Source organism: Harpegnathos saltator, unplaced genomic scaffold, assembly GCF_003227715.2.
Source record: "Harpegnathos saltator strain DR-91 unplaced genomic scaffold, Hsal_v8.6 scaffold128, whole genome shotgun sequence".
In the NCBI taxonomy this organism is placed as follows: domain Eukaryota; kingdom Metazoa; phylum Arthropoda; class Insecta; order Hymenoptera; family Formicidae; genus Harpegnathos; species Harpegnathos saltator.
In genome coordinates this window covers 858176-884254 of record NW_020229904.1, presented here as the reverse complement: position 1 = coordinate 884254, position 26079 = coordinate 858176, and the positions used below count along the sequence as shown (strand labels likewise).

Sequence of the window (26079 nt, the reverse complement as noted above, 5' to 3'; positions counted from 1 at the left end):
GTACTGCTATCTAGCAGCAACAGTTCAAAAATATTATCGGGTGTGTTTTCACTCATCCTAGTTTTTAAGGGTTGAAAGGCAACGAGAGAGAGAGAGAGAGAGAGAGAGAGAGAAATTTGCATCCTGACTCATTAGCATGAGATATATACAAAGCGATTATTGCTCGCGTGCTCGCGGCACGCAAACAGAGGCGCGGTGAGACAAAAGTTGAAAACGGCGCGATAACGATCTGCGTAATTGGTTTATTAGCGCTCGCGATCGGGCGCTGAGAAAAGAGGGTCGTCGGCGCGCGCAATTTGCGCGCCGGCTGGGAAACGGGGAATTCAAAACGGAGCGGCTGAGAGCGGATTACTCGTGGGAGGCGTCGGGCCTGATGATATTTGCGAGTAATTGTGAGTAATTGCGAATTTATTTATTGCACAGACGGGGACACAATGGGCCCGCGATATTCGTAGGAGTCTCCCACGCTCTTCGAATGCTTCCAAGTGACATGTGCGCGTCGTCGTTCGCCATGACTCGGTCGGTGTAATGACTCTTCTCGATGAAATGTGATGGCGTCGTGCGCAATTGGATCGCGCTCGAGTTCAACTTTGAAACCGACCGCGTTCCGGCCGCGAAGTTTCGACGATTGACGACCACGAGAGAGAGAGAGAGAGAGAGAGAGAGAGAGAGAGAGAGAGAGAGAGAGAGAGAGAGAGAGAGAGAGAGAGAGAGAGAGAAAGATGGGAGGAATACTCGATGAGCGGTCAAATGAAAGGCAATCATTGGAGACGATCATCGACAAGACAGATGAATTGATACTCGCGATTGATAGCAGTTTTCGCAGAGCGGGTTGTAAAGACGGAACTCAGGATGGGCGATTTTTATCGATTAATCGAAAGAACCGACAGTTTTTCTTTTTCAATTAATCGATGTTTTTTTTCAAATGATTTTATTTCTACTTGATTAATCAATGTTTGATGATTTTTTCTCAACAGCGACAATCGATTATTTTTTTTTTAAATAGAGAATTTTTGTAATATCGTTTTTCAGATACGGTAAACGAAATTTATGAACGTTAAGTCCGGATCTGCGATAGGTATAGTAAGCTTTGAGTCTTAAGAAATTGGCCAACCACAGTCAATTATTCAGTCAATTCTCGTAAAAGTAGGCTGGGATTGGTTAATTTCTTAAGGTTTAAAGGTTTACTACATCTATTGTACAGTATGGACAATAGGGTTGCCCGGTTTTTATTGATAAGTTTCGGAACGTTGCCGAATGGTCCAATGAGAGCACCTCTATCTTTCCCAAAATTAGTTCTCTTATCACATGGAAAATACATCAAATGAGATGCCGAGTTAAAGGCCTCGCGTACTGACGCGATTAGCGACGAACAATAAGCGATATCTCTAATGAGAGTTCTGTTTTAAAGAAGAAACGAAAGCTCTTTCTTCTTAAAACAGAACTCTCATTAGACATCGCTCACAGCACGTCGCTAGTAGGGATGCGACGACAAATCGATAATATCGATATATCGAGCGACAAATATCGAATATCTATCGATATTTTTTTGTCTCCGATAAAATCGACATATCTCGATATGAATTTTACTGATTTTCGTATTTTTCAGTTACAGCTCTGGAGACCTATTACGGTATCTACGACCGCGATGAAAATTACAAAAGTGAGTGAATTCACTAGAATATATATTATGTAATTGCTCGATGTCTAGTAAATTCGCTCACTTTTATCATTCCCACCTCAATCGTTGAACCGTAATAGATCTCCTGCTCCATGCATGTGGTGATCTCCGGCAAATGCCTGCGGTTCATTATATATTTTCTAATAAAAATGCGACAATAAATTATACGAAGATAAAAATTTTTAAAAGACCTTTTCAAATTTTTCGTGCATACCCCTATATGTATACATTATTTTATATAAATATCGACATAAATATCGATATTTATTTTTCAAAATTATCGATATTGTCGATGGTTATCGATGGTTCTGAATGACGATAATATCGTTATCGATATTTTGAGAGAATCGTTGCATCCCTAGTCGCTGGTCGCGTCCAGTGTGCAAGATCCTTTAGGAGAATTTCTAGCAATATTAAGAATACCGCGGGTGTCATTCGACTCTTGTTCAACATTCAATGAAAAATAAGGATTGAATAACGCAGGCCACATCTGTTGCGAATTTAAGAACATACCAACATGTAAGCAAGGAGAGCATCCGAGCGATATTTCCGAACGCACCCTTAGCAGTGTTTAATTCGGTGCTGACCAATTTAAACGTTCACCCTGCCAATTTAATCGATTGATCGGTAAATCGACTTTTTGTTTAGAAAACAATCGACGTCATTTCAATATTTTCTTCATTAATCGATATTTTAAACATCGCCGCCCAACCCTAGACGAAACGCGCGAGAATTTCTCGCTCGCCTCGATGTCTTTCATTCTCCCCATGTTGGCAATTCTGCTGGCTGACTTGCTCGTCGCTCGGCTCGAGTCAGAATTTGGAGAAAGCCAGCCGCTCTCGCGGGCTCTCGATCGACAAACACGGATCGGCGGCGAGGAGACGCTCTCCGACACGAAAATAGAGGGGATTAAAAATAAACGATAACGCCCGATAACGTAACGCGGCTGCTTCGATTTGCATGCCCACGCGCAACGCCGAGAGCGGTCGACGAATGACGACGATGACGATGATGACGACGTCGGTGTGTAATAATGCCATAAGAACGCTGTGTAAAACGCGCCCGGGACCGGTCGGGAAAGAGCGCGGCCGATTAATATTCATCAGCCTTGGCGATTAGTTAATCGCCACGCGGAATGATGAAGCGACGTGACGTAAATTGACGCCGATAAACGACACCTGAATTGGATCTTAAAGGGGCCTTTTGTGGAGAGCCACTGTCGGCGCGCGGTGGTCGTGTGAAATGCGCTTAAGGAGTCGACGGACGGTCGGTCGATCGTCGCGCGCTGGAGTGAGACGGAAGAACGAGACGAGAGGGATAAAATGCAGGGAGAGCGGACGAGAGCGAGAGCGAGAGCGAGAGACAGAGACAGAGAGAGATAGAGAGAGAGAGAGAGAGAAAGAGTGACAGAGGAGGAGGAAGAGGCGAGCAGATGGAGATAGAAGTGCAGAGGAGAGAGAGAGAGAAAGAGAGAGCCATCGTTGCTGGTCCGCTCAAAGCATCCAGCAACGGATAGTAACCGCTCAAAGGCCACTGGCCGACCCGACGGATGATTTATACGATCCGTTATGTCGTGCCTGTGTCTCACTTTTCCTTTTGTCCCGAGCCGCGCACACTTTCCAAATTGCTTCTCCCATTCAGCTTCTCTCTCGCCCGGCCGGAACCGGCGATCGCGTGCTGTGTCCGCGCACGCGATCGCACACGCGCCAAATTCGAGCGGAATTTCGATTATCGGGCGGTGGGTGACTGCAGTGTGAGCTTGCTTACACATACACGCGCACACACACACACACACAGATGCGCGCGCGTCTCAACTGAATTGATGTCGTTCACAGCTTGATACGTCGTCCGAGACGACGCCGGTATTGATTTTGATGAGAAGATAATTGTGTCTCGTCTCGAAGCGGAGTGAGAGGGGGAAGGGGAGGCCGATAATACGCACGACGCGGTGGAAGCAAAGGGAAGCAAAAGGAAAGGCGATCGCGCGCTCCTGTTCCTATGTCTCGAATGTCGAGTCTCTCTTCGGCGAGGTGTGTCTTCCGTTTGTTCGCGAGTCCTCGGGGGTGATGTATCTCCTGCTTTCTCGTGTCACGAAAGGAAGGGAGCGTCGTCGCGGGTCACTCGGGGGTCCCCCGTCTGCTCGGGTGAGCGGACGTGAAAAAAGGGATACTCACCGTGTCATCGAAGACCAGGTTGACCTGACGGTGGTCGGTTATGGGATGGGGGTGCGGTGGTCGATGCATCCTTCCTCCGCCATGCACTTCCGGGTAGTCGATCTGCGGGAGACGACACGTTATTGCGGTCTATAATAGGCCGACAAGAGCGAGTGATAAATAAATTACGCGCGCCGCGCGCGTGATTGATCGATCTCGCTCGTCGCCGAGCGGTCGCGTCTGCTTATCGGCGAAACGTCCGAACGATCGGCGACGATGCCGATTTGTCGCGCGAGTTTCTACTGTGCATCCTCGGGAAACGGTCGCAGTGAGCCTCTTCCCGACTAGAAAAATTAATAAGGTTCTGGTAAGAGCCTGATTATTTTTCCACAACATTAATCGGGCCCTAATAGGGATAGGAGGGGCCTGTAAGACGTGTAAGAAATAGTTGAATGGGCCCTTATATAAGGCAATATTAATAGGATATAAGGAAATATTTTTATTACTGCTTGAGTAAAAATATTCGTTCTTTTCATTCCAAGAAATTTAGACTGTAATTTCTTTATTTCTTTATCTAACCTTGTTAGTATATAAGGATTTTTTTTATTTTGAAAACATAGCATACTTTGCAATAAAATATAGCATTTGTTACACATAAAAATCCTGCTGCTATTTTTATTAAAATTTGCTGCATTTCAAAACAAAGGCAATATTAGAAAAATCCTTGGAAGAGAATATGGCAACTAATGAAACTAATAAAATTTGTTTTTAATTGCAGTATAATTAAAGATCTTTAAAAGAACCAGATAGAACGTACCTACCATGACAATTTTATGACACGCTTCAGATCTTACTAATTTTCTATAATAAAACTTGATTTTATATATCTAAAGTATCCTTAAGAAATCCTTCTAAGGCCCACATCAGTTTTCCATGTTAAAGCGTTATTTTGTAAAATCCAAGGCATTCCCTAAAAAATTTTTCTAAAGCCCTCCTCAGCTTTCCCTATCAAAGCCTTATTTATTAAATCTAAGGCATTCCTAAAAAATCCTTCCAAGGCCCTTCTCAGCCTTAGAAGGATTTTTAGGGATGTCTTAGATCTAATAAAAGTACGTAAAATCTAAGGACCTAAAAGATCCATCTCGGGGCCTGATATGGTGGTAATAATGAGGCATCCCTTTTTAGAGCATCCTATTTTCAACTTTATCGCGGCCTTGTGTTTTGTAAGGATGGCCCTAACAATTTTTTGCTCGGGTTCCTCCCGCGACCTTCCAGAGCCCTCAGCATCGAGCATCCGGCTGGCTGAAGGACAACCTCGAATCCCGCCGATTTAAAAGTAAAATCGTCACGATCGCGTGGAGAGACGAACCGAAGCGCAAAGCTCTCTGCGCGGCCATCTTCGACCTCTCGACTTCCACTTGTCGAAGAAGCCCCCTCGCGAAATTCTCTATCGCGTCATCGCGTCAACCGCGTCGGTCTGCGATTTCGCCTCGTCTCGCTAATTTACGTATAAAATAACTCGCATAACAGAATGAGCCAGCTGACGAACGTACGCATTGAGCGTCCCATTATCAGCAAGGTTCAACGTGATATCGGTTACGAGAGCTTGTTGGCCGATCTGAAGGCAGCTTCAGGCGAAACAAAGGCCTGTTCCGAAATCGGTTAACCCTCTTGCGGCTCTATTTACTGACAGAAATTAGTATCAAAATGGTTAAATCTTTTCTGCGGAGGAAAATATTTACTTTCATGTTTTCATGATAGTTTCCGAACGTGCTGATTTCAAATTTGAGGTTAGGTGTGTTGCAAGATTCAAAATGGAAGGTAGTAAATCTTACCCCGAGTCAGACTCGGGTCTAATCGTAGGCCGGTTAAGGAAATTTTAGTTTTAGTTGCAAGCTTGAGAGGCCTTAAGCTAACTTGGATACGTCTCGTAATTCATCAGCTGATCGACTTTGCAATCGGGAGATTCGATAATCAAGACGAGTAATAAAAAAAATCTATCCATTCCTCTGCTTAACATCACAAACTTAAATAGCTAAAGCCAAGTTTGTAAGCAGAAATAGTACACGGGGCGGCGCTGTGAACGCCGAAGCGTGACCAGCTGGCCAATCACGGGACGTACCCAAATTGGTTTAAGGCCTGCCAACCTTGCAACAAAAACCAGAGTTTCGGAAACCGATTTCGGCCTATTATTGTACATCTGAGGGCACGGCCGCCCCCCCCCCCCGTCGGACGAGCCGCAGGACGCAGCTAACGCTCTCCGCGCGTGCGTCATTCGGAATAATGAATGACAGAAGCTGGCGCGCGCGTGTCCGTGCGATATCCCCGGGTCGACCGCTGCTCTTAATCCGGAACTACGCGGGCTTTAAGCAGCTGCACGCTGAGACATCGCGCTCATGATTTACACGGCGGGGAGGGGGTGGAGGTGGCACAAGAGGCGTCCTATCGTTATTACGCCCTACGAGCGGACGCTCGTTACGCTGATAATGTAATCTGCGCACAGCGCCACCTGCGCGGCTGCGCTTGCCCTTCCGGCTTTGTGTGCAGCTCGCGCCTTGAGATTAACCCGCGCGCGACACCTTGACACTGTCCCTTTAACGTCCGAAAGCCAAAAGAGAGACGGGCACTAAATTGCTCTCTTAATAGCCGAGACGATTACGGCCGCTTACAAAGCGCGTCTTTGTAGCAGTCGCGTAACTTTCTTCCGAGTTCTCGGCTGCGTGATTCTCGCGCTCGGGGTAGAAGAATAAATGACTCCTCGCCAAGTGTGAGACATGTTTCGCGGAACGTTATCGGGCCGGCCGAAAGCAGTCGCAGGACTCGTGGAAGAAAAGGAAGGCGGCGTAATCCGCGATAAATTTCCGGGCGAGACGAAGCGCAGGATAATGCGCGATTTTGCAGCAAACGGCCGCTCTCTCGTCGACGCAACAAGTTGAATGAATTCCCCCCTCCCCCGTTCGAGCGCGTTTTAGGCGGGCGTGTGCGCGGCGCTTAAGGGTAATTTACACGGCTGCTTTTATTCGCTTTGAGCGAGAGCTTTTTGATTCGTCAGCGAACTCGCCGGTCAAATCTCCCTCTGGACGCTCGATTTTCACTGGCCAGCGCCTAAAATGTAGAAGACGCGCGCGACATCTGGTGGTCGCCGAGACAAAGTTGGACACGTTCAACTCTGAGCATTAGGCGCTAGCGAATAAAAGCGGCAGCGTGTAAATCACCCTCTGCGGAGTGAAAGTAGGATCGCCAACTGCTTGGTTTTGACCCAGTCAGGTTTTCCGAAGTCTTGTCCAGTGTCCGGTTAATAAAGTCAAATCGGACGTCATACATGTCCGGTTTTTAAGTTCCAATCCAATCAATGGAATGAGAGTTCAGATTTTAGCAACGTTTCGCCGTTTCAAGCGCCTGCAAACGATCGAGCGCGACGAAAAGCCATCTAAGTAGATGATCTGCCGATCCGTCATTCCATATATATTAAAAAGATAATAGTTTATTATTTTATTCAATCAAATCTTGTTTATAAAATTTTGTTTGGAAATTAATATCGTAAATAGATTCTTGTCATATTTTGCATTTAATGTAACATTATGATTGTTATTCCTGTTTCCGGTTTAGTCCGGGTTGGCTTTGTCACCAAAGCAGAAATGTCCGGTAATTTTAACTTTTGGATTTGGCAACCGTAAGTGAAAGCGAAACCTCCGCCGAGAAGGCGGAGAAGGTAATTCCTTAATTTGTTCATTTCGACTCCCTCTTTCCTCTTTTCGACAGCCTTTTATGCGTCGCTACAGGACGTTTCTCCACTGGCAGGAAGAATATCCTCCCGACTGAACTCGTTTCGCCGCCGAAGGAGAGTGCGAGCACTCTCCGCGAGAAAATGGGCCGTTTTCTTCCTCCGCGTCGGAGGTCGGAGATTCCGCCGCGCATCGGGCTTCGAATTTGAATCGTCACAGTCGTCTTTGCGAGGCACGTCGGGCCGCGCCAATGTTTCGCGTCGTGACCGTTTCTCTCGTTTCACGCCGACAGGACACGGCGCGCTCGTTGTGACGCGACGAAAAAGGAACAGATGAGAGGAAGGGGGAGAGCGAGAGCGAGAGAGACAGAGACAATGAGACGAATGCGCGTTCGGGCCGGAACTCGTAGGCCGGACTTCCGGTAGATACGCTGGTTTATACGTGCCATTCACGGGACCGCTCCCTCGTGAGTCGATTGTCGCGATGAATGTTTCAGCAATTTCGGCATGAAAGTTCAGTTTCCAGCGGCGAGTCGGTCGGTCGGTCGGCCGATCGATCGGCTGGATTTCGCCGGGTCGCGGCACAAAAGAGCAGCGCTCGATGCGACGACGTATTGTCGCATCGTCGTCTCGTCGCGAGGCGAACGACGAGGCATTCGTCACGACAGCTTTTTGTTTCCCGACCGATCAAGACGACGACCGATGAAGCCCGACACTCTCGCGACATAATTTTCGCGAGAAACTTGCATCTCGCGGTACTCTCTTTGTAAAGTGATTTTTCCCTTTATTTATTAGTCTCATATTCCAAGCGAAGTCTTTCGGAGCAGAAAAAGAATTTCTCTCTCGACAGAGCGATTAAAGTGAAAAACATTCATCTCTTTTTAATTTATTAGATATTCCAACTGTTCTCCTCTTGTTTCAAGAGGATTTCCTCTTATATGAAGAAGCATTGCGAGAAGTTGAATATATGCTTTCTTTTAACTATGTTTTTCATACAATTGGTTATGATGAACATTTTTATAGCTATAAAGTTCATAACAAATCTGATGGGAAATTTGTTTGTTATGATGGTCTTGTTTCATTCGTGCCTACTTATTGTAGAACTGAAACCAGAAGTACAGAAGTCTATATATATATATATATATATATATACATATTGCTTTTCGCTATACATTGTAATAATTTTTTCCAAATTAACCAGTATAACCAGAAATAATAATCCTCTTGAAGGAAGATCAAATAAATCTGTGTATAGGAGGAAATTTATATTAAAATCAATAAGATTTCCATTATACATATAATCCCTCTAACTTTAAGAATAACGCGTTTATAATATTTTCCTCTTAATCTCAGAGGAATCCTCTTGAGGCCATATACAGGGTGTCCCATTTCAAAGTTTCCACAAAAATATCTCTTTGGGAAAGCATTTAAGAAAACAATTTTTCAGAACAAACAGTTGCTCGGTTTGAAGGGGGCCAGCGATAGCATTTTGTTTATAGATGGCGCCACTTCCGAGATATTCACCGATCATCAATTTTCTTAAATGGAAATCCCAATCTTTTTCTATTCGATATTATCTTTCTCCACCAATTAATTCGAACAACTTTTGTCCGAAACATTTCTTTTTCTCTTGAATGCTTTCCTCAAGAGACATTTTAGTGGAAACTTTGAAATGGCACACACCCTGTGTAAGAATAGAATAAGAAAATCCTCTGAAGTCGAGATGATCCCGCTTGTTCTGAAATTACTGTTTCTCGGTGTCTCATCGGCGAAACGGTCACGTCGCTTTTCAACCGCCGAGCGCAGGAGAGCGAAGGAAGCGCAACCGTGACGCAAGCGTAAACAAAATGCGCGCGCGTTTCCCTTGACGTAACGCAGCGTAGCTAAACAATTGCGAAGCCGGTCGCGACGCGCCGCGTCAGCGGCTCGAGTGTCACTCGGATGAGCGGGGAGAATTCGGTTGTCCTTTGAGTGAGTCCTCGCGGTCAGCCCGACGAGTGCGACGGATCTCGCCGAGCGCGTTCCTTACGCTAATCGCGTCTCTCACGGAGCGCGGTGGATTAACAATGGCGAGAGAAAAACGGCGCTCACGTTCCCGCGCGTTCGACTCGGAGGGACGCGATCGGCGATTGTCGCGCGTCGACGATAACGGAACAGTGTCACCGAGAGAGAGATTATTTCGTTTCGGCCGCGGCTGAATTAACGCGTGTCTTATCGCGCCCTCCTCCCCGAGGAATGCCCGAGGAAGCGGAATATATTATCGCGCGCGCTCCTTCGCAAACACAATAGCGAATAAACGAGAGAGTTACTTCCCGCCGCGCCGGCGCGCGATCGTCGTCGTCGCAGTCGCGCGGCATCGGCGCGATAACGCAATAACAATGTTACGAAAAGCGTCGTTCTTCCTGCAGCTGAATTAATACACACATTTTATCGTGTCCTTCGGCATTTCCGAGGAAGCGGAATTATCGCCCCTTCGCGAGCACGCCGCGCGCGCGCGCGCGCGCGCGATACGAGAGACAGGCGAAATGAATGAACAAAAGCGTCGTCGTCCTCTCTCTCAGGACGGCTGGCTTGTAAATCCTTCGATTCTCCGAAATTCCGGCGGAAAGTGGCGGGAATTCTCCGTTCGACTCGATCGGAAATCCTGACGACTCGGGCCGAATTCTGATGACTCCCCAAACTCCGCTCGTCGATATTTCGCCCGAAATGTTTCACCCGACCGAACACTTTTTTTCTCCGCCGATAATTCGATGGGGCGTTGCGAAACACCTCGTGTTCTTGCCCATCCCCTCCCCCTCCCCTCCCCTCCCCTCCGCTGAACTCATACACACGTTATCGTATCCTCCGGTATTTCCAAGGAAGCGGAATTACCGCTCCTCCGCAAACAAACCGTCCGATGCAAAGCAAACAGGGGCGTGCTAGTGGGGATCGGGGGGAGGGGAGGGAGGAGGAGGGAAGAGGGGGATGATGAGAGGGGGCGGCGCGTTTCGCGCCGAGTCGATTAAAGCGGAGAGAGCCGGCGCGCGTTTTGGCTCGGCCGCTCGAGATCAAACGGGAAATAATGCTCTCTATAATAATTGCGTTCTCTCCCCCTCCCCCTGCCCCTCCCGCCGGTCCCGCCGTGGTTCTCCCGCGTCGCGCGCTCAATCTCTGCGTGGGACTTTCGAGCCGCGCGCGCGTGGGCGAGATAAAAACGACGCGCGGGCATTTAAAAGCGAGCAGCAGCTCTCGCACGCAAATTCGACGCTCTCTCTCTCTCTCTCTCTCTCTCTCTCTCGCTCTTTTTCTCGGAAAGGCAAATTTTTCCAGAAAAACAACGAAGTTCTCGCGGCGGCCAGTCCGTTACCTCGGACGACACGATGGACATGGTCCTGGGAGTACCGGGCCAGCTTCTGGATAACGAGCGTCCCTTCCGTTTCCTCACGACGACCCGAGGTCGCCCGGTTCTGCTGGTGTGTTTCAACATCGCGGACGATCTGGCCGAGATTACAACACTCGCCGATCGTACATCACTCGCACGTGCTCTCCGTTCCTCATCGCCGTCAGCACCCCGAGCGGCCGGCAGGACACGTCCTCATCATCGTCGTCGTCGTCGTCGTCGTCTCGTCGTCTCCTACTCGAGCAATATCACGTGCCGAGCGTGTTTGTAACCTTGCGAGGTATTTATTTATTTATTTATTTTGGCCGAGCGGCGCGTCGCTCTCCTCGTCTTCGGCTTCTTCTTCCTCTTCCTCCAGGTCGTCGCTCACTCGGACAATCAGACACCACGTCGCACGCGCAAAAACCACAAGTCGCGCGCGCTGTAAACACCAGGCTGAGGCACCTCGCGTGAAGACGACACAGAAGGACATACACGCACGCACGCACACACAGGCAGACGAGCACACGTAGGTGTGACGAGGAGGAGACGCAAGGCGAACTCGCGAACTCGCGTTTGTCGCGCGATGGCGACTTTGTCGGCGTGTGCGAGCCTGCGGGATCCTTGCGAAAGCCGCAACGACCCGAGGAGTCGTCGGCGTCAACGACGGAGTGTCGGCTCTCGCGGGCTCGTCAAGTCTCTCTCTCTCTCTCTCTCTCTCTCTCTCTCTCTCTCTCTCTCTCTCTCTCTCTCTCTCTCTCTCTCTCTCTCTCTCTCTCTCTCTCTCTCTCTCTCTCTCTCTCTCTCTCTCTCTCTCTCTCTCTCTCTCTCTCTATCTCTCTTTCTCCTTCTGTCTTCCCTGCCCGTGCGCCCGACCAGCGCCTTGCCAGACCTTCGCAAGCGCGCTCTTACGCGCGTCGTGACTCGCGGGGAACTGAATCACGATGATACTTGAAGAGGGCCAAAGACCGAGCGGCTCGGTCACGTGACCGGCTACTCAGGAACGTAGAGAGAGAGAGAGGAGTGAGAGCCTTATCGTGTGTCGCGATGAGTGTTTCTCCTATCGCGAGCGGAAACGGAGAGAAATCCGATGCGACGAGTAGCGCGAATGGCGACGCGGTCGGCCCGCGAATTGACAGCGAGGCCTCGAGTGAAGAACGACAAGTCCTCATCGAGGATCCCTTTGCCTTCTCTCGATGCTTCTCGCACGTAGTATTCGTAGGCGCGTGTGTTGCGTGGGATCCCTTTCTGCGTATGGTGACACACCCTCGGCCCTCGGGCCGAACTTTGTTTTCTTCCAAGAGGTCGAAAACGCGGCCCACGCCACATGGCGACGGGAAAAGCGTTGAGTCAGACAGCGATTTCGGAAAATGCGTCTCGGGCCTGAGACGAGTGTCGACAACGGACGGGTTCCATAAACCGAACCCCGGAAACTTCCCCCCGCGTAGATCGGAGGACGGGCACGTCGCCCATCGGCAATCTGACCTGACCTCATTACTCCGCAGACGGGTAAGTAAATGATGTTGCAACGAGGGGAGCCTCTCGTTCAGAACTCTGCGAAATAGTCCCAAGGACGTCCGCGACTTGAACGACGCGATCCTGCCGCGCCGCGCCGCACCCTCGGAGGCGCGATCAGCGAGAGTTCCTCACTGACCGTCGCCATATTTACGAGCGCGAGCGACGAGCAGAATCTCGCGGCTGTGGGAGGCTCAGCTAATGCAACAGCGACTGCTCCCATTGTTGTCGCGCCTCGCGAAACTCGCAGGCGGTGGCATCTTCCGCGAGCGGAAACGCGAAGGCTGTCGAGTCCGCCGCGTCTTCGCGAGACGAGATGCTACTTGCAGGGGACGAATACTCGCTGATTAGGGTAAGTCCGGGGTAGATGATGGTCATAGGGGATAGATGGTCAATTGTTATATAATTTTGTTAATATATGCTAGGCGTCAGCGCTGATCGGTCAGTTGTGAGGGTTGGATGTAGGTTACGAGTAGGTGTGTCTCTTTCTGATGCACAAAAGCACTGTTGTTGCGAGTAAATAAATGTCTTCTATTAACTGCCAAAATGTTCCACAATGTCGGAAAAATACCTTGCGAATACGGTTTATTTGGAATTACAACATTAGACCTGGACTTGAGCGATTAAAAACACGTATTTGCCTACTTAACCTCAAAATTCGTCACCGAGACCACGTTTCGCGCGGTGTACGCATCTTTGCGCGAACTCTCCAAATACGGGATAGATGGTTAATTTTTATCAGGGTTAGCCTACTCGGCGAGAAATAGCAAGCAGTGGATCTCGGATCGACGTTTTCTAGATGCTTTAGACGTATAAAAGACGTCGATCCGATATCTATTCGATCATCATTCTTCCCTGGTTACGTAACATTAAAAACTTCAGTACATTTTAAACAGCTTCTTGTTTCGTTTAAAGATGCCGAATAGATTTCTTTCTCTTTTCTCTCTTTAATAAGATCCTTCTCTCCAATGTTGTCCTTGGTTTCTATAAGAAACTTGCGGAAATGTTTAATTTTATTGATAATTAATAAAAAGATTAATAAACAGGTTAATAACTAATAAAAGGATGTAAAATATTAAAAAGATAAAGAAAGATAAACAAATTTCTATATTATTATAGGCACGCCCAACTATCTCTTCATGTATGATCATCTATCCCTCACGGGATATTTTTAATATTTCGTTATTATCGGCGTCTCATGAGTTTTTCTTTTTTTTTTGTCACAAAAATTCTGTATCTTGAGCATTATCCTCTACTGAGTGTGCTAATGTGTCGTTGATCATTTGTTGCAGTAATACAGATGTGTTATTTCCAATTAAAAAAAAGGTGAAACTTTAGAGCCTTATCCGAATTTTGATATTTATTTGCTACCCTCATGATAAAAATCTTTGTTGTGACTCCGACAGTGATAATCAATCGGGGGAGCCCGAAAAAGTGTTATCCACTTATTTTTTGAACAATTTTTTTGATAAATATTCGGAAGTACTATTATACCAAAAACTACGTTTTCTTGTTCAGTAATTTACAAAACTAGCTGTGAAAAAAACACGTATACAAAGTTTCACATATATATTAAGGGAGGGGGGAGGGGGGGCTAAGATCTTTATAGGAAAAAACATGAAAATTTTATTCCATATATTTAAAATTTTAAATATCGATTTTATACTGATTAAATACCATTCACAGTTGTTACTCGAATCTTTCGCCTTACCAAACAGATGAGTCTACGATATAATAAAAATGGATACTGAAGAGATTAGCAAGACCCCTACGCAAGGTAGGACGTATCATAAATTACAAGCAAAATAAAGCAGAGCATTATACACAATCATGCTCTGCTTTAATCAAAAGCACAAACTTATATTATAAAGTCTAAATTATAGCGGAGAATAGTTTGATGCCTTTGGTTTATTAAAGTTCATTGAGCATTTTTTTATACTTTTACTCAATAGTTTAAATTTGATGCATTTTTCCTCCAGAGTTTCATAAGATCCGAAAAAACTTGAAAAAGATATAGGTCGGTGACATTTCCTTTCGGGCTTCCCCCATTGATTATCATTGTCGTAGTCGCAATAAAGATTTTTATCCAGCAAGTAGCAAAAACATATCAAAATTCGGAAAAGGCCCTATTTTAAAGTTTTATAAAAAAAAAAAAAAAAAAAAAAAAAAAAATGCCCAGCCATCCCGGAAATAAATGTGCCAGCCGAAAGGACCACACGTCTCTCGCGAGCCCGTCAATTAAGCGGCTAATCGCGCCGCCATTACCCAACGTCCGCGAGAATTTTCCGCGGAAACGCTCCGATAAGAAACTTGTTATCCGCGCGAGAGATGCGCCGCGCAACAACAGCCTCGAGGTGACACCGTCAATAAGCCACGCGTCGTCAACGACGAATCGCAGCCGCGCGCGCTCGTCCGACCGACACAAACCGGCGACATAATGGACTCCGTAATTTTGTGCAGCCTCGGCACGGGGAAAAATGTTGGTTGTCGAGCGCTGGGATACGAGCGACTCGGAAGTTCATGGAAGCCTCGAGTCATGTGAACGCAGTGTGAATCGCGGAGATTAACTTGAAGAGGATTCTCTCACACACTCCCGATTGAGATTCCTGAATCGTTGACGCTTCGCCGGCAAAAATCGGCTCATGCGACTAAACATCCTTCTCCGAGAGAGTTATTCAAGGACTTGTGTGTCGCACGCGATGGCCTAGGAAGGGACTCGTGAGATTCGCAAGCACCAGCAGCAACCCGGCGCCGCGCGAATGTCAAGGCTATCACGCCGGCCTGCGGAGCCGCGCCCGACGTTGGCGAGAAGCTCGCGCGAGCTTCAGGATCATCATTCGTCGACTACCCGGAGAAAAAAGAAAGAAAGGACTAGAGAAGCTGACGCCAAACGCGCCGGATAGCGACATAAATCGCGGCTCGCAAGGAGCGCGTGTTGATGAACGTCAAACGTGAAACGCAAACCGACCCCGTAGTCGTCGTCGTCGTCGTCGTCGTCGTCGTCGTCGTCGTCGTGCCGCGGAGAGGAGCCGCACGCGGATGTTCGGGCTAAAAATTTCTCCGCGGGACCTCCGCGAGCGCGAGAGACGACGTCTCGCACACGCAGGGCTCGGCGCCTGTCTACTTTATTTTCGGTTCCTTCCTGCGCCCCCGACACCACCGCGGTCCTAAAAACCGGCCGCGTGCCCGGGGAGGGAGAGAGGAGGGAGAGAGGAGCTGCCTGAAAACGCCGCCCGGCAGAATCCGCTAACGGTAAAAAGAACGACGCCGTTTCTACGGCGAATGGCGAAAATAGCGCCGCCGCCGCCGCCGCCGCATTCCGCCCGCGAGCGAGAGAGCAGCGCGAGAGGTGCGGCGAGGGCACGGAAAGGGCGGAAAACGCATTTCCCGGCGAACGGAAGGAACTCGCCGAGGCCGCCGCGAGCCGGGAGAAAAAAAGAGAGAAAGAGAGAAAGAAAGAGAGAGAGAGAGAGAGAGAGAGAGAGAGAAGTGGACGCGAGTTCGCCGAGGTGCGGCGAAATCCAGGTGCGCGACGGAAACCTCCCTGCCACGCCGAGATAGCGGACGAGGGGGAGGGGGAGCGGGAGGGGGGGAAGAGATAAGGCGCGAATATTCAGGGCCGAATTGCGGCACCGCGCGATATCGAGCGATCGCAATTTCAGCCGCGGTTGCGCAAGCATCACGAAGAATCGCCGTGAGAATCGAGGAAGCTGGCACACGATCGCCCGCTCTCTTCGTCAATTCCGCTCCCTCTCGCACCCGCCCGAAGACTCGCGAGAGAGAATACTCGCGCGTCCAGCCGGAGGCCGAGTCGTCGCGCCACCGGGGGCCCCAGGTAACCCGACGAGAGAGGACAACCGGCTTCAAAGCGAGCTGCCTCGGGAGTCCCGAAAAAGTCGCACGCACCGAAAGCTCCTACCGAGAGAGAGAGAGAGAGAGAGAGAGAGAGAGAGGGGGGAGGGAGAGAGAAACCTACCGCGGGTCGCGACACGCGAGACGCCGTTTCCCTGCGCGAAACTTCCCACGAAAATAATCCTCTAAATTATGCTCCTCTCCCCCCCTCTCTCTCTCTCTTTCTCTTCCTAGCACTGGCGCGGTTGCAATTTCTGCAAAAACGCCCGCGGCTCGCACTCGGCCGATTAATCGCGCCGCGCCGGTCGCTCAATTAATCATCGCGGTGTGCGCGACGATTAATCACCGCCGGGGCCCGCCGGGGCCCCCTCCGGGAGGCACTCGACTCGCACAGAAGGCCCCTCGCCGATCGGGGCACGAGAGGCGACTGCGGCCGCGCGCGCGGTCCGGTCGACGCGCGCCGCGATAAGCGCGCTATCTTCGCCGCGGATGTTGATTTTTTGTCGCGCGCGCGCGTGCACCAATACTTAACAATTGCGCGAGTGCCGCGATGTTAAGTGTCGTTCGCGCGCGAAGAGACAGTTCTATCTCGCGCGGTGTCAAACACACGGTGTCCTCCTCGCCGAGGCAGCGGATCGTCCGCGTTGCTCTCAACGCGAGCCGGCCGGTGTGGTTAATTTGCCAACGTTCGTCCATCGCACTTGCCGTGCGAGCTACCGTGAGCTGCGTCCAAGGTCGAGCGCGTCTGTGCCTTCATCGAGACGAATTCCTCGGCGGGCGCGCCTGCCTTCTCGACGAAGATGCGGCGAAGCAGCTGCGCGCGATGCGCGCCCGCGGGACCGCTGCGGGACTGAAGTTTGCGGAAGTCGTCGGGTAATCCAGGTGAGCTGGTATTTTAAGATGCGTAATAAACGTTTTACGTTTGCTACGATTTTTCGCGAACGGACGACTCCGGGGGGCTCTCGGGCGTGCTCGGCGAGAATTTCTGTTGCAGCGTTAGGAACTTCAATTATTTATTCCTTAGCTGTTCGATAGCTGAGCCGCGGCGCCGGATTTAGCCGTTCTCCCTCGGGGAGAGAATTGTAAAGTAGGAAACTCGTAGACGAAGAAAGCAGGGAACGAAAAGTAGGATAAGTACGGAAATGCGCGTACGATCAGCGCGTTTGTTAAACTTGCGATTAAAGTCCGTTCGTGTTGCAATGTAGCGATGAGAGGAAGAGAGAGATCAGATGCTAATTAATTAGTTAGCATTAATTTAGTTCGGCATTACCGACTATAATGAGCAGTTTAACGGGAACTCGCGTTTGACAAATTGGAGTGCTAATTATAATATTCTATTATAGTATTAATTAATTATTATACTGTTATAAAATATTGTATATTGTTATATTATATTCAATTACATTAAATATAATATATATAATATATAATTTTAATTTAAATAATGAAACGTTTTATGTTATATTTAGAGTTTCCAATCCCGGATATAATTTCGGATCCCGGGATTTCGGGATTTTTTGGATTCCATCCCCTTTATATATATAATATAAAGATTATATATATAAAGAAAGAAACAAGGAATATTTATAAATAATATAATTGTTTTATTTATACAACGTTCATAGACTTTTATGAACATTATGACAAACAAAAAATAAAATTTCAGTAAAAATGAAAGCAACTTACATTAATAATTGCACAAAAACCGTTACAATTAAGAATTAAAGTTTTTGTAATAAAAATAAAAATAATCATTTCTTCTTCTTCACATTTGAGAAAGCGACTTTAAAAATAATAAAACATAAATTTTGTCAAAAAATATCTGATCGAGGATCCCGGATTCGAGTCTGTGTTGCGCCAGTTTATCCGCGAAATTTAAAATAGAAAACTCCCTTGATATTTAAAACAAATAAAAATAATACATGGAATTAAATTTAAAATATAAATACACACTTCTCTAGCAAATGCTCTGAAACATCAGTAATAAGTAATAATTATTAAAGTAAAATTTTTGTAAAACGTAAGTATTATATAGACACTAAGCATTAAATTTTGAAATCCCGAAATCTCGGGATTTGTGATGTTGAATCCCGAGTATTTTCGGGACCAAAAATTTGGCCGGGATCCCGGGATTGGAAACTCTAGTTATATTGTATTATTTTTTTTATCACAGTATATTATATTGTATTATATTTTTATCATATTATATTGCGATTTTCTGCATTATTATACAAATTTCATAATGTATTGCATTATATGTTAATATTATGCTGCATGTTGTAATGTATTGTATTATATTGTGTAAAAAGACAGATAAGAATAAAAAAAAATTGTTACTCAGCCTCGTTTTTTTCATCTGTACAATCTTTTATCACCGATATGTTCCCCTGATACTAAATTGTAAAAAATCGGAAAAGCAGAAAGAAAAGTACAAGTTTCAAATTTCCCGCCGAAAACTCGAAATACCTCTTTGCGGATTATGTTCTCCTGATACTAAAACGCAAAAATGGCAAATTGAGAAAATTTCAATTTTCCGTCAGACTTGGGATACCTCTTTGCGGATTATGTTCTCTTGATACCAAAACACGAAAATGGCAAATTGAGAAAATTTCAGCTTCTCACCTGAAGTTCGAGATACCTCTTTCCGGATTATGTTCTCCTGATACCAAAACGCGAAAATGACAAATTGAGAAAATTTCAATTTCCCGCCAGAAAATCGAGATAGCTCTTTGCCGATTATGTTCTCCTGATATCAAAACGCGTAAATGGCAAATTGAGGCAATTTTCCCGACAGAAAATCGAGATACCTCTTTGCGATTATGTTCACCTGATAAACGAAACGCGAAAACGAGAAATTGGGAAAATTTCAATTTCCTGCCAGAAAATCGAGATACCCCTTTGTGGGTTATGTTCTCCTGATACCAAAAAAGGCGAAATCGGGAAAATAAATTTCACGATTTCAAGTTTCCTGTCAAGGATTGGGATTACTTGTTGGACGAATAAAAAAAAGTTAGTCTAGAAATCATTTTTATTGCATGTTTTAATACAATATCGAAAATACAATACAAGTACAATATATAAAATATAACATAATTACATTCATAACACAGTATAAATAATACATTATAATATAATATAATATAATATAATATAATAATTACGACAAAATATATATGGCGTAAAATATGAAGTATACCAATATATATATACAATATAATATAATTACATTCATATAACGCGATATAAATTATAATACAATAATCAGTGCAAAGTAAATATATAATATAAAATAGTAATATATATTACAAGATTTTTCTGCGCTGTATAAAAGGCGTACATATTAATTCTAACGCACACTGCCCCAGGGTTATGTTTACAGAATATACGTTTTGCCTCTTGTTGCCTTCCTGCTGCCTCGTATCCTTTAACCACGGTGTACTCGTCAACGCTGTTTGTTGCTCTTTAAAACACCTGGCTGCAGCTAAGTCGCGATGCATTTGCTCTTTACTCTTCGGAGGCTGGCCATCCGGCAAGCCAACCGGCGGCGGAGTGTAACATTCTCGCGTCATGCCTCGCGAAAATAGATTTTACCCTTAAACTTGAGCGAGGAGCAAAGACGTCACCAACACTGGCAGCGGGACGCGGAGCGGTCGACCTTCTGTCCCGCAGAAGCCGCAGAGTGACGCGAGGATCGCACCGTTTCCATGATATCGCTTGACATCGATATATCCCGCTATTTATACACGATGGCTAATATAAACGTCACCGTGTTATCGCGGCTTATCGCAATGATTAAGACTCCTCCTCCTCCTCACGAGAGCGTGTAAATAATCCAAGCGCGAGTGTAAATACCGAGAAACACCAGCGCGCGACTTCGCGTACTTCACGTACGTCCACCATCCCGCGTCCCTCGCGCACGCGCACGCGCACGCGCACGCGCACACACACGCACACGCACGCGTGCACACGTGTCCAGTCATACGGCATGAATGAAACGTCCGATGCGTGTACGAACGCACACACTCACGCCGTCGGGATAATCGATACAGCCGATGCACTCCGGCCGTATCGTGTGTCTCGCACCTTCGCCCACTCGCGTCATAGAATTACGCGGGGCAACCGCGAGAATGTGTATGTGTGTGTGTGTGTGTGTGTGTGTTACTTACGGGCAGCAGCGACGTGTACACGCGCTCGCAGCCTAATCGTAACCCATAATCGCTCGAGCGTACCGAGCCTCTCTAGCATTGGCCGTGCTACTCGTCAGTCAATACGCCTCGCTCTGCGGAGCGTAGGTAGGCAGGCAGCGACAGGTTGCAGGTGTATCCAGCGGCGCGGCTCGGCAAAAGATCTGGGTCGGCCGGCTACGTCACGCGACGGCGGCGGCGGCGGCGGCAGCGTGCGCTACTGCGCCGAGCGAATCGAGATGGCGCGGCGGTGCCTCGATTTCGAAAGCGCCCGCGGGGATGTTGCCGCAGTAACGCCGCTTTGTCGCGCAGCTTTGGATTCCGCGAATTCCTGGGGAATAATCTCCCGGATCCGTGCAAATCCGCCGTGATTCCAGCGAAGGGATTTAAAAATGTGCGTTTCGACAACGAGAGAGAGAGAGAGAGAGAGGGAGAGGGAGAGGGAGAGAGAGAAAGAGAAATGGTGCACTTCCGGCGCAGAAAGTGCGCCGCCGGCTTGGAACCGTCGGTGGTCGTTTAACCCTTTGAGGCACGTATTTTTCAGAAAATTCGAATCACATGAAAATTTATATACGGGGGTTTCTGGGGTCGCTGATGACGAATCCGTTATCAGATTTTCGAAATTCGAGATGGCGGACGGAAAAATGAAAAATCGCGATAATTTCGGTGACGATGGGTATTGTGGGGTTTTTGGAGTCACTGATTATGAATTCGTTATCAGATTTTCAAAATTCAAGATGGCGGATTCAAGATGGCGGCTACAAATATGAAAAATCGTGATAATTTCGGTGACAATGGATATTGTGGGATTTTGTGTTTAGAGTGTAATATCAGTCGATCATATCAGGGATTCTATGATTCGCGATTTTGAAAATCGACATTCACAATTTCCATTTCAAGATCGTCATTTTTCACCTCAGATTTGTAGTCGAAAACCTGAGAAACTAACTGGAAGACAATGGCAGGTAAATATATTAGAATTCCATGATCCGCCAACTTGAATCTGCAATCTTGAACAATGAGTTTTGGACCTCGGATTCGTAATCAGCGACCTTGAAAGCTAACCAAAGTACAATTTCAGCTAATCATATAAAAATTTTGTGATCCGCCATCTTGGAAAATAAATTTTAGAATTTGGACCTCAGATTCGTAATCAGCGAGCTGAAAAACTACCCAGAGTACAATTTTAGCTAATTTTATGTGCATTCTATGATCCGCCATCCTGGAAAATTAATTTTGGAATTTGGACCTCAGATTCGTAGTCAGCGACTCAAAAAACCCTCCCCCGAAATCTTGATTTTAAGCAAAAAATTCACTCATAGTTCGTGGAAAATGATTTTTTTCTATAAAAATGTGTATTTTTCACACTTTGTTTATTTATAATAAATGGAACGGACAACTTATGCAAAACACTTTTCAACCTTTCATGTATGTTCCTATATCATACAAGAAGCTAAAAAACGCAAAAGCCCGACAAGAATCCCTCAAACATGCAATATTTCATGAACATGTGAGAATAAATAGGTGGTAAGTATACCTACCACTATGCCTCAAAGGGTTAAAAGGGTTAAACGCGAGATTGGCACGCGCGCGTGGCGGTCGGGCCGTGAATGAGCCAAGGCGAGCCGACGATTTCGTTGCGACTGATAAGGTTTCATCGACCGATCGAGAGGTACTCGGCGTCTGCCGATCGAAAGTGCTAACGAACGGGTCGCGAGGTTGAATTAAACAATGACAGACGCGGGACGACAAAGTACGACCGAGACAGAGGACAGGGATGAAAAATTTGCGAGAAAAATGTCGGGGGTAAACAACAACGTCGGCATTCGTTCCTCGCTAAAGAGACGAAGGGACAATGGTTTAAACGTTATCAAAAAGAAGCGCGGAATCCGCGCGCTGAGAGCTCATCAAATACGGTATTTTGTGCAATTAAGAGCTTACGCGGCAAAAATGCGTCTCTCTCTCTCTCTCTCTCTCTCTCTCTAGCTCGAGGGAGACGCACATTCGTCCGGTGGAATTTACGAGGGGAAAAAGAGGAGGGAAGGAGGAAAAAAGAGGACACGTGCGCTCGTCTAGCTCGTAGCAGGCCTCGCATGAGCGGTTGGCGGGCGGCAGGGAGGGGGGGGGGAGGAAGGACGCGATGTCTGAGCGGGGATTTATTTTCGGAGCGGATCTGCCGGTCGCTTCTTCCGCTCGCTTTTTCCGTTTTCTTCCGACGACGAAAGCGACGCTCGCGTTTATCCGCCTGAGAAATCCCGCGTCGCGCTGCCACCCGTCCGCGATTCGCGGAACTGTTCACCATATAACGGACCGAAACCGTACGCGCGATACAGCGTTAATAAGCCTCTCCTTTGTCGTCGTGCGTGCTATTATGTCAGAGAAAAGAGAGAAGGGGGAGGGGGGAAGAGAGAGAGAGAGAGAGAGAGAGAGAGAGAGAGAGAGAGAGAGAGAGAGAGTAGGCCGTCCAAAATGGGTCGGCACGAACAGGCGCCCTGTCGCTTTCTCATTCCACTTGGCGTTTTCGGTCGCCCCCGCAATTTCACGGCGTACAAACTGCCGAGCGGCCGAAGGAGGGGTGGGAGGGAGCCGGGGGGAGAGCCTCCCTCCGCTATTGTAGTTCACAATCGAGTTTCGCTTACCGCGGAAATCTCGCGCGATTCTGACGCGCGCCGCGGCGACATTGACGAACAATTAGGAAAACTCCCCTAAACCGCGACTTTTCCTTCTTTTTATCACAGTTATCAGCGTTGATATTAATTTTATGAAAATGAATAAACATCAATAATTGTATCATCACTTTTCGCACAATTACGCAAGAAAGCGTACGGCAACGCGACAAACGCGAGGAATGCGTGCCCACTTGCTCGCGAGGATATCGAAACGCAGTCCTGGGAAGGGCGAGGGAGGGGCGGGGGGGGGCTGCGGTAAACAATCGGCAGCACGTGTGGCCAAAGTATTCCAACTATGCGCCGGCAATAAGCCGGCGCGTATCGCGATAACAGTTAGAATAAGCGGCCCGACATATCAGTGGCCGGCGCAGGCTATACCGCGCGGAGTATGTCGAAAGGCGAAAGGGCACGACCGGAGTTCAAGCAGTACACTAAAGTATGCCGCAGTGCAGCCCCCAGCAAGTCGCGTCGCATTCGAGAGCCCGGATATCTCGCGTCCTTCTTCCTCGCGCAGCGCCCGGCCGGCGCGGCGCGGCGTCTCGTTCGGGCCGCCGCCGACGATCGCGCACTTTCGGCATCCTCTCTTCGAACTTGCACGTTTCCTCTCGTTTTCCTGCGCATTTCCTCCGGACGATCCGCGCCACGAGCGCGCGAATGGCGGAGGCGGTGTAACGCTTTCAAACGTCGGAACTTTCAAACGCGTGCGAGAGAACCTCCGGACGCGTCGACTTTCGCTGCAATCAAGAGCGGCTCTCGTCGAATATTTCTTTGAACGTGCAACTTTCCGCGGCGGTCATTTAGTGTTTTTAATCCTTGAACGCTAGGGTGTCTTTGTTACCCAGCCCAAAAAGAAGTGATTTCAGAACAAGCGGGATCATGTGAATTTTGATAGAGGATTTTATTCTCACACGTGGCCTCGAGAGGATTCCTCTTGTTCCTCTTGTTCCTTGTCTAAGATTAAGAGGGAAATATTACAAACACATTATTCTTAAAGTTAGAGGGGTTATACATGTTATATAATAATATAATGCAAATCTTAGTGATTTTAATATAAATTTCCTCTTATACACAGATTCCTTAATCTTTTCTCAAGAGGATTATTATTTATTCTTACTGGTTATACTGATTAATTTAAAAGAATTACTATGTATAGCGAAAAGTAATATATATAATAGTATTATATTATTATATATTATACTATATATAATATATATAATTATATAAAATATATTATATATAATTATATTATTACGTTATTACATATTATTATATAATAGTATATAATATATATATATATATATATAGATGTACTTTTGGTTCCAGTTCTACAATAAGTAGAATTTTGAAATAAGAGGAAAACAGAATAATATCTACAAAATTTTAGACGAATGGCTCACTTTGATCGCTTTATCGAAGGAAGAATCCTTTTTCTGTAAAAGTCTCCGCTTAGAATATGAGATTATGGGAAAAATCACTTTACAGATAGAACACTTTTTTTCGGTTATCGACGCGACGTCGATAGAGATGGAGGTGACGTTGAACGTTCAGCCGGCGGTTACCGAATTCACACTTCTCTCTCTCTCTCTCTCTCTGTGTGTCGCTTCGAAAACGTTAACGCGACTCTATTAGCCGCGCATATTTAACAACTCGTTGTTGCCCGAGCGCGTTTTCAACAGCCCACGACGAGGGAGGGCCGCCGGTCAGTCGCGTTTAACGCCGCGCCGTACAAAAGCGGGCGACGTGTCGCGGACAAAGAGAAAAAGAGAGAGAGAGAGAGAGAGAGAGAGAGAGAGGGAGAGAGGGCAGCGACTGCTAAAAGGACTGCCTCCCCCTCAGATAAGCCTGAAATCTGAGTAATACCATGACGAGTCACGGCCCCGATTTTACTCGGACTTCCTGCACGCGGAGGTCCCCGTAATGAATCCCCTTATCCGCGGAGGCTTACGCATGTGGCGGCGGATGTGGCGTCCGCGTCGCGGTTCTCTTACGTAAATACGCGCGTACGCTTCTTACGCGGAGGAGCGTCGCCGGCGGCGCTCGTCACTGAATAAAGGAGGAAAAACGAGCGAGTCTCGGCGGAGAAGCGAACTGGAATATCGAGCAGACGTCGACATTTGTCTACGACAAACGTCGGAAACGGGCGGACGGTGGCGCGGGACGGGGGGAGGGGGGGAGACGGCGCGTTATCAAGCTGGGAAGCCGGCGAGAAACAAGGAAAGAAAAACAAAGAAAAGCCAGAGGAGGAGAAACGAAGAAAGCAGCGCGCGCGCTCTCCATCGCGAGGACACGGTGATGTATCGAGGACAAGCCGCGGACGCGGAAATCGCAAAAGTTACGCGTCGCGGATCGGAGAGGCGATTTCGCGGAGATCCGCTGACTCGCTCGCTCGCATCTGGGTCGACACGGGGAATAATCGTGGGACACAGATCGCAATTTGTATAATTGCACAATTGGACGCTAGCACGAAGCGTGCGCGCACAGGCGCGGAAATTGCGGCGGCGCTGCGCTCGCGTCATTATTTTTTTCTCGAGCCTCTCCAGCCGCTTCTGCGCCGCCGGTTTTTTCTTCTCCCTCTCGGCCCATTTCCTTTTTTGTCTTCGCGAGCGTGCCGGATGTCTACTTAGCGGTCGCGCCCCTGACCAGGGCTGCCGCCTTCTCTCTTCAATCACCGGAGATGGGAGGGGGAGGGGGTGGGGTCGACAGAAATGTGTTTAAATATGCGTGGAATATATATGTCTTATATTAATACTTATGTATTGTACAGAGTGTTGAATTTCCAGCAGATATCACGGAAACTGAGCACGGCAGGCAAAAATGTTTCGCACAAAAGTTGCAGGGTCCTGATAAGTGCGTCTCAAGTGACCTCTCATTTGTGACCCTGAGAGCAGGATCTCCGGAGGAGATCTCGAGGGCAACTTTGAAGTCTTAAACGGAAACCGCCCT

At 47.5% G+C, this 26079-nt stretch overlaps 1 protein-coding gene across 14 annotated transcripts in view; it reads right to left on the bottom strand.

Moving 5' to 3' along the window:
- LOC105185384 (rap guanine nucleotide exchange factor 6) overlaps positions 1-26079 on the bottom strand; it is a 250225-nt gene that overhangs the window by 26697 nt on the left and 197449 nt on the right. For 13 of the 14 annotated variants that reach the window (XM_025307817.1, XM_025307824.1, XM_011144855.3 and 10 more), the window contains one exon: positions 3856-3957. In XM_025307817.1, coding sequence (XP_025163602.1) covers positions 3856-3957 — 102 coding nt within the window. Of the gene's footprint in view, positions 1-3855; positions 3958-10904; positions 11638-26079 lie in introns of those variants that run through there. The other variant, XM_025307823.1, reaches the window with a different exon arrangement.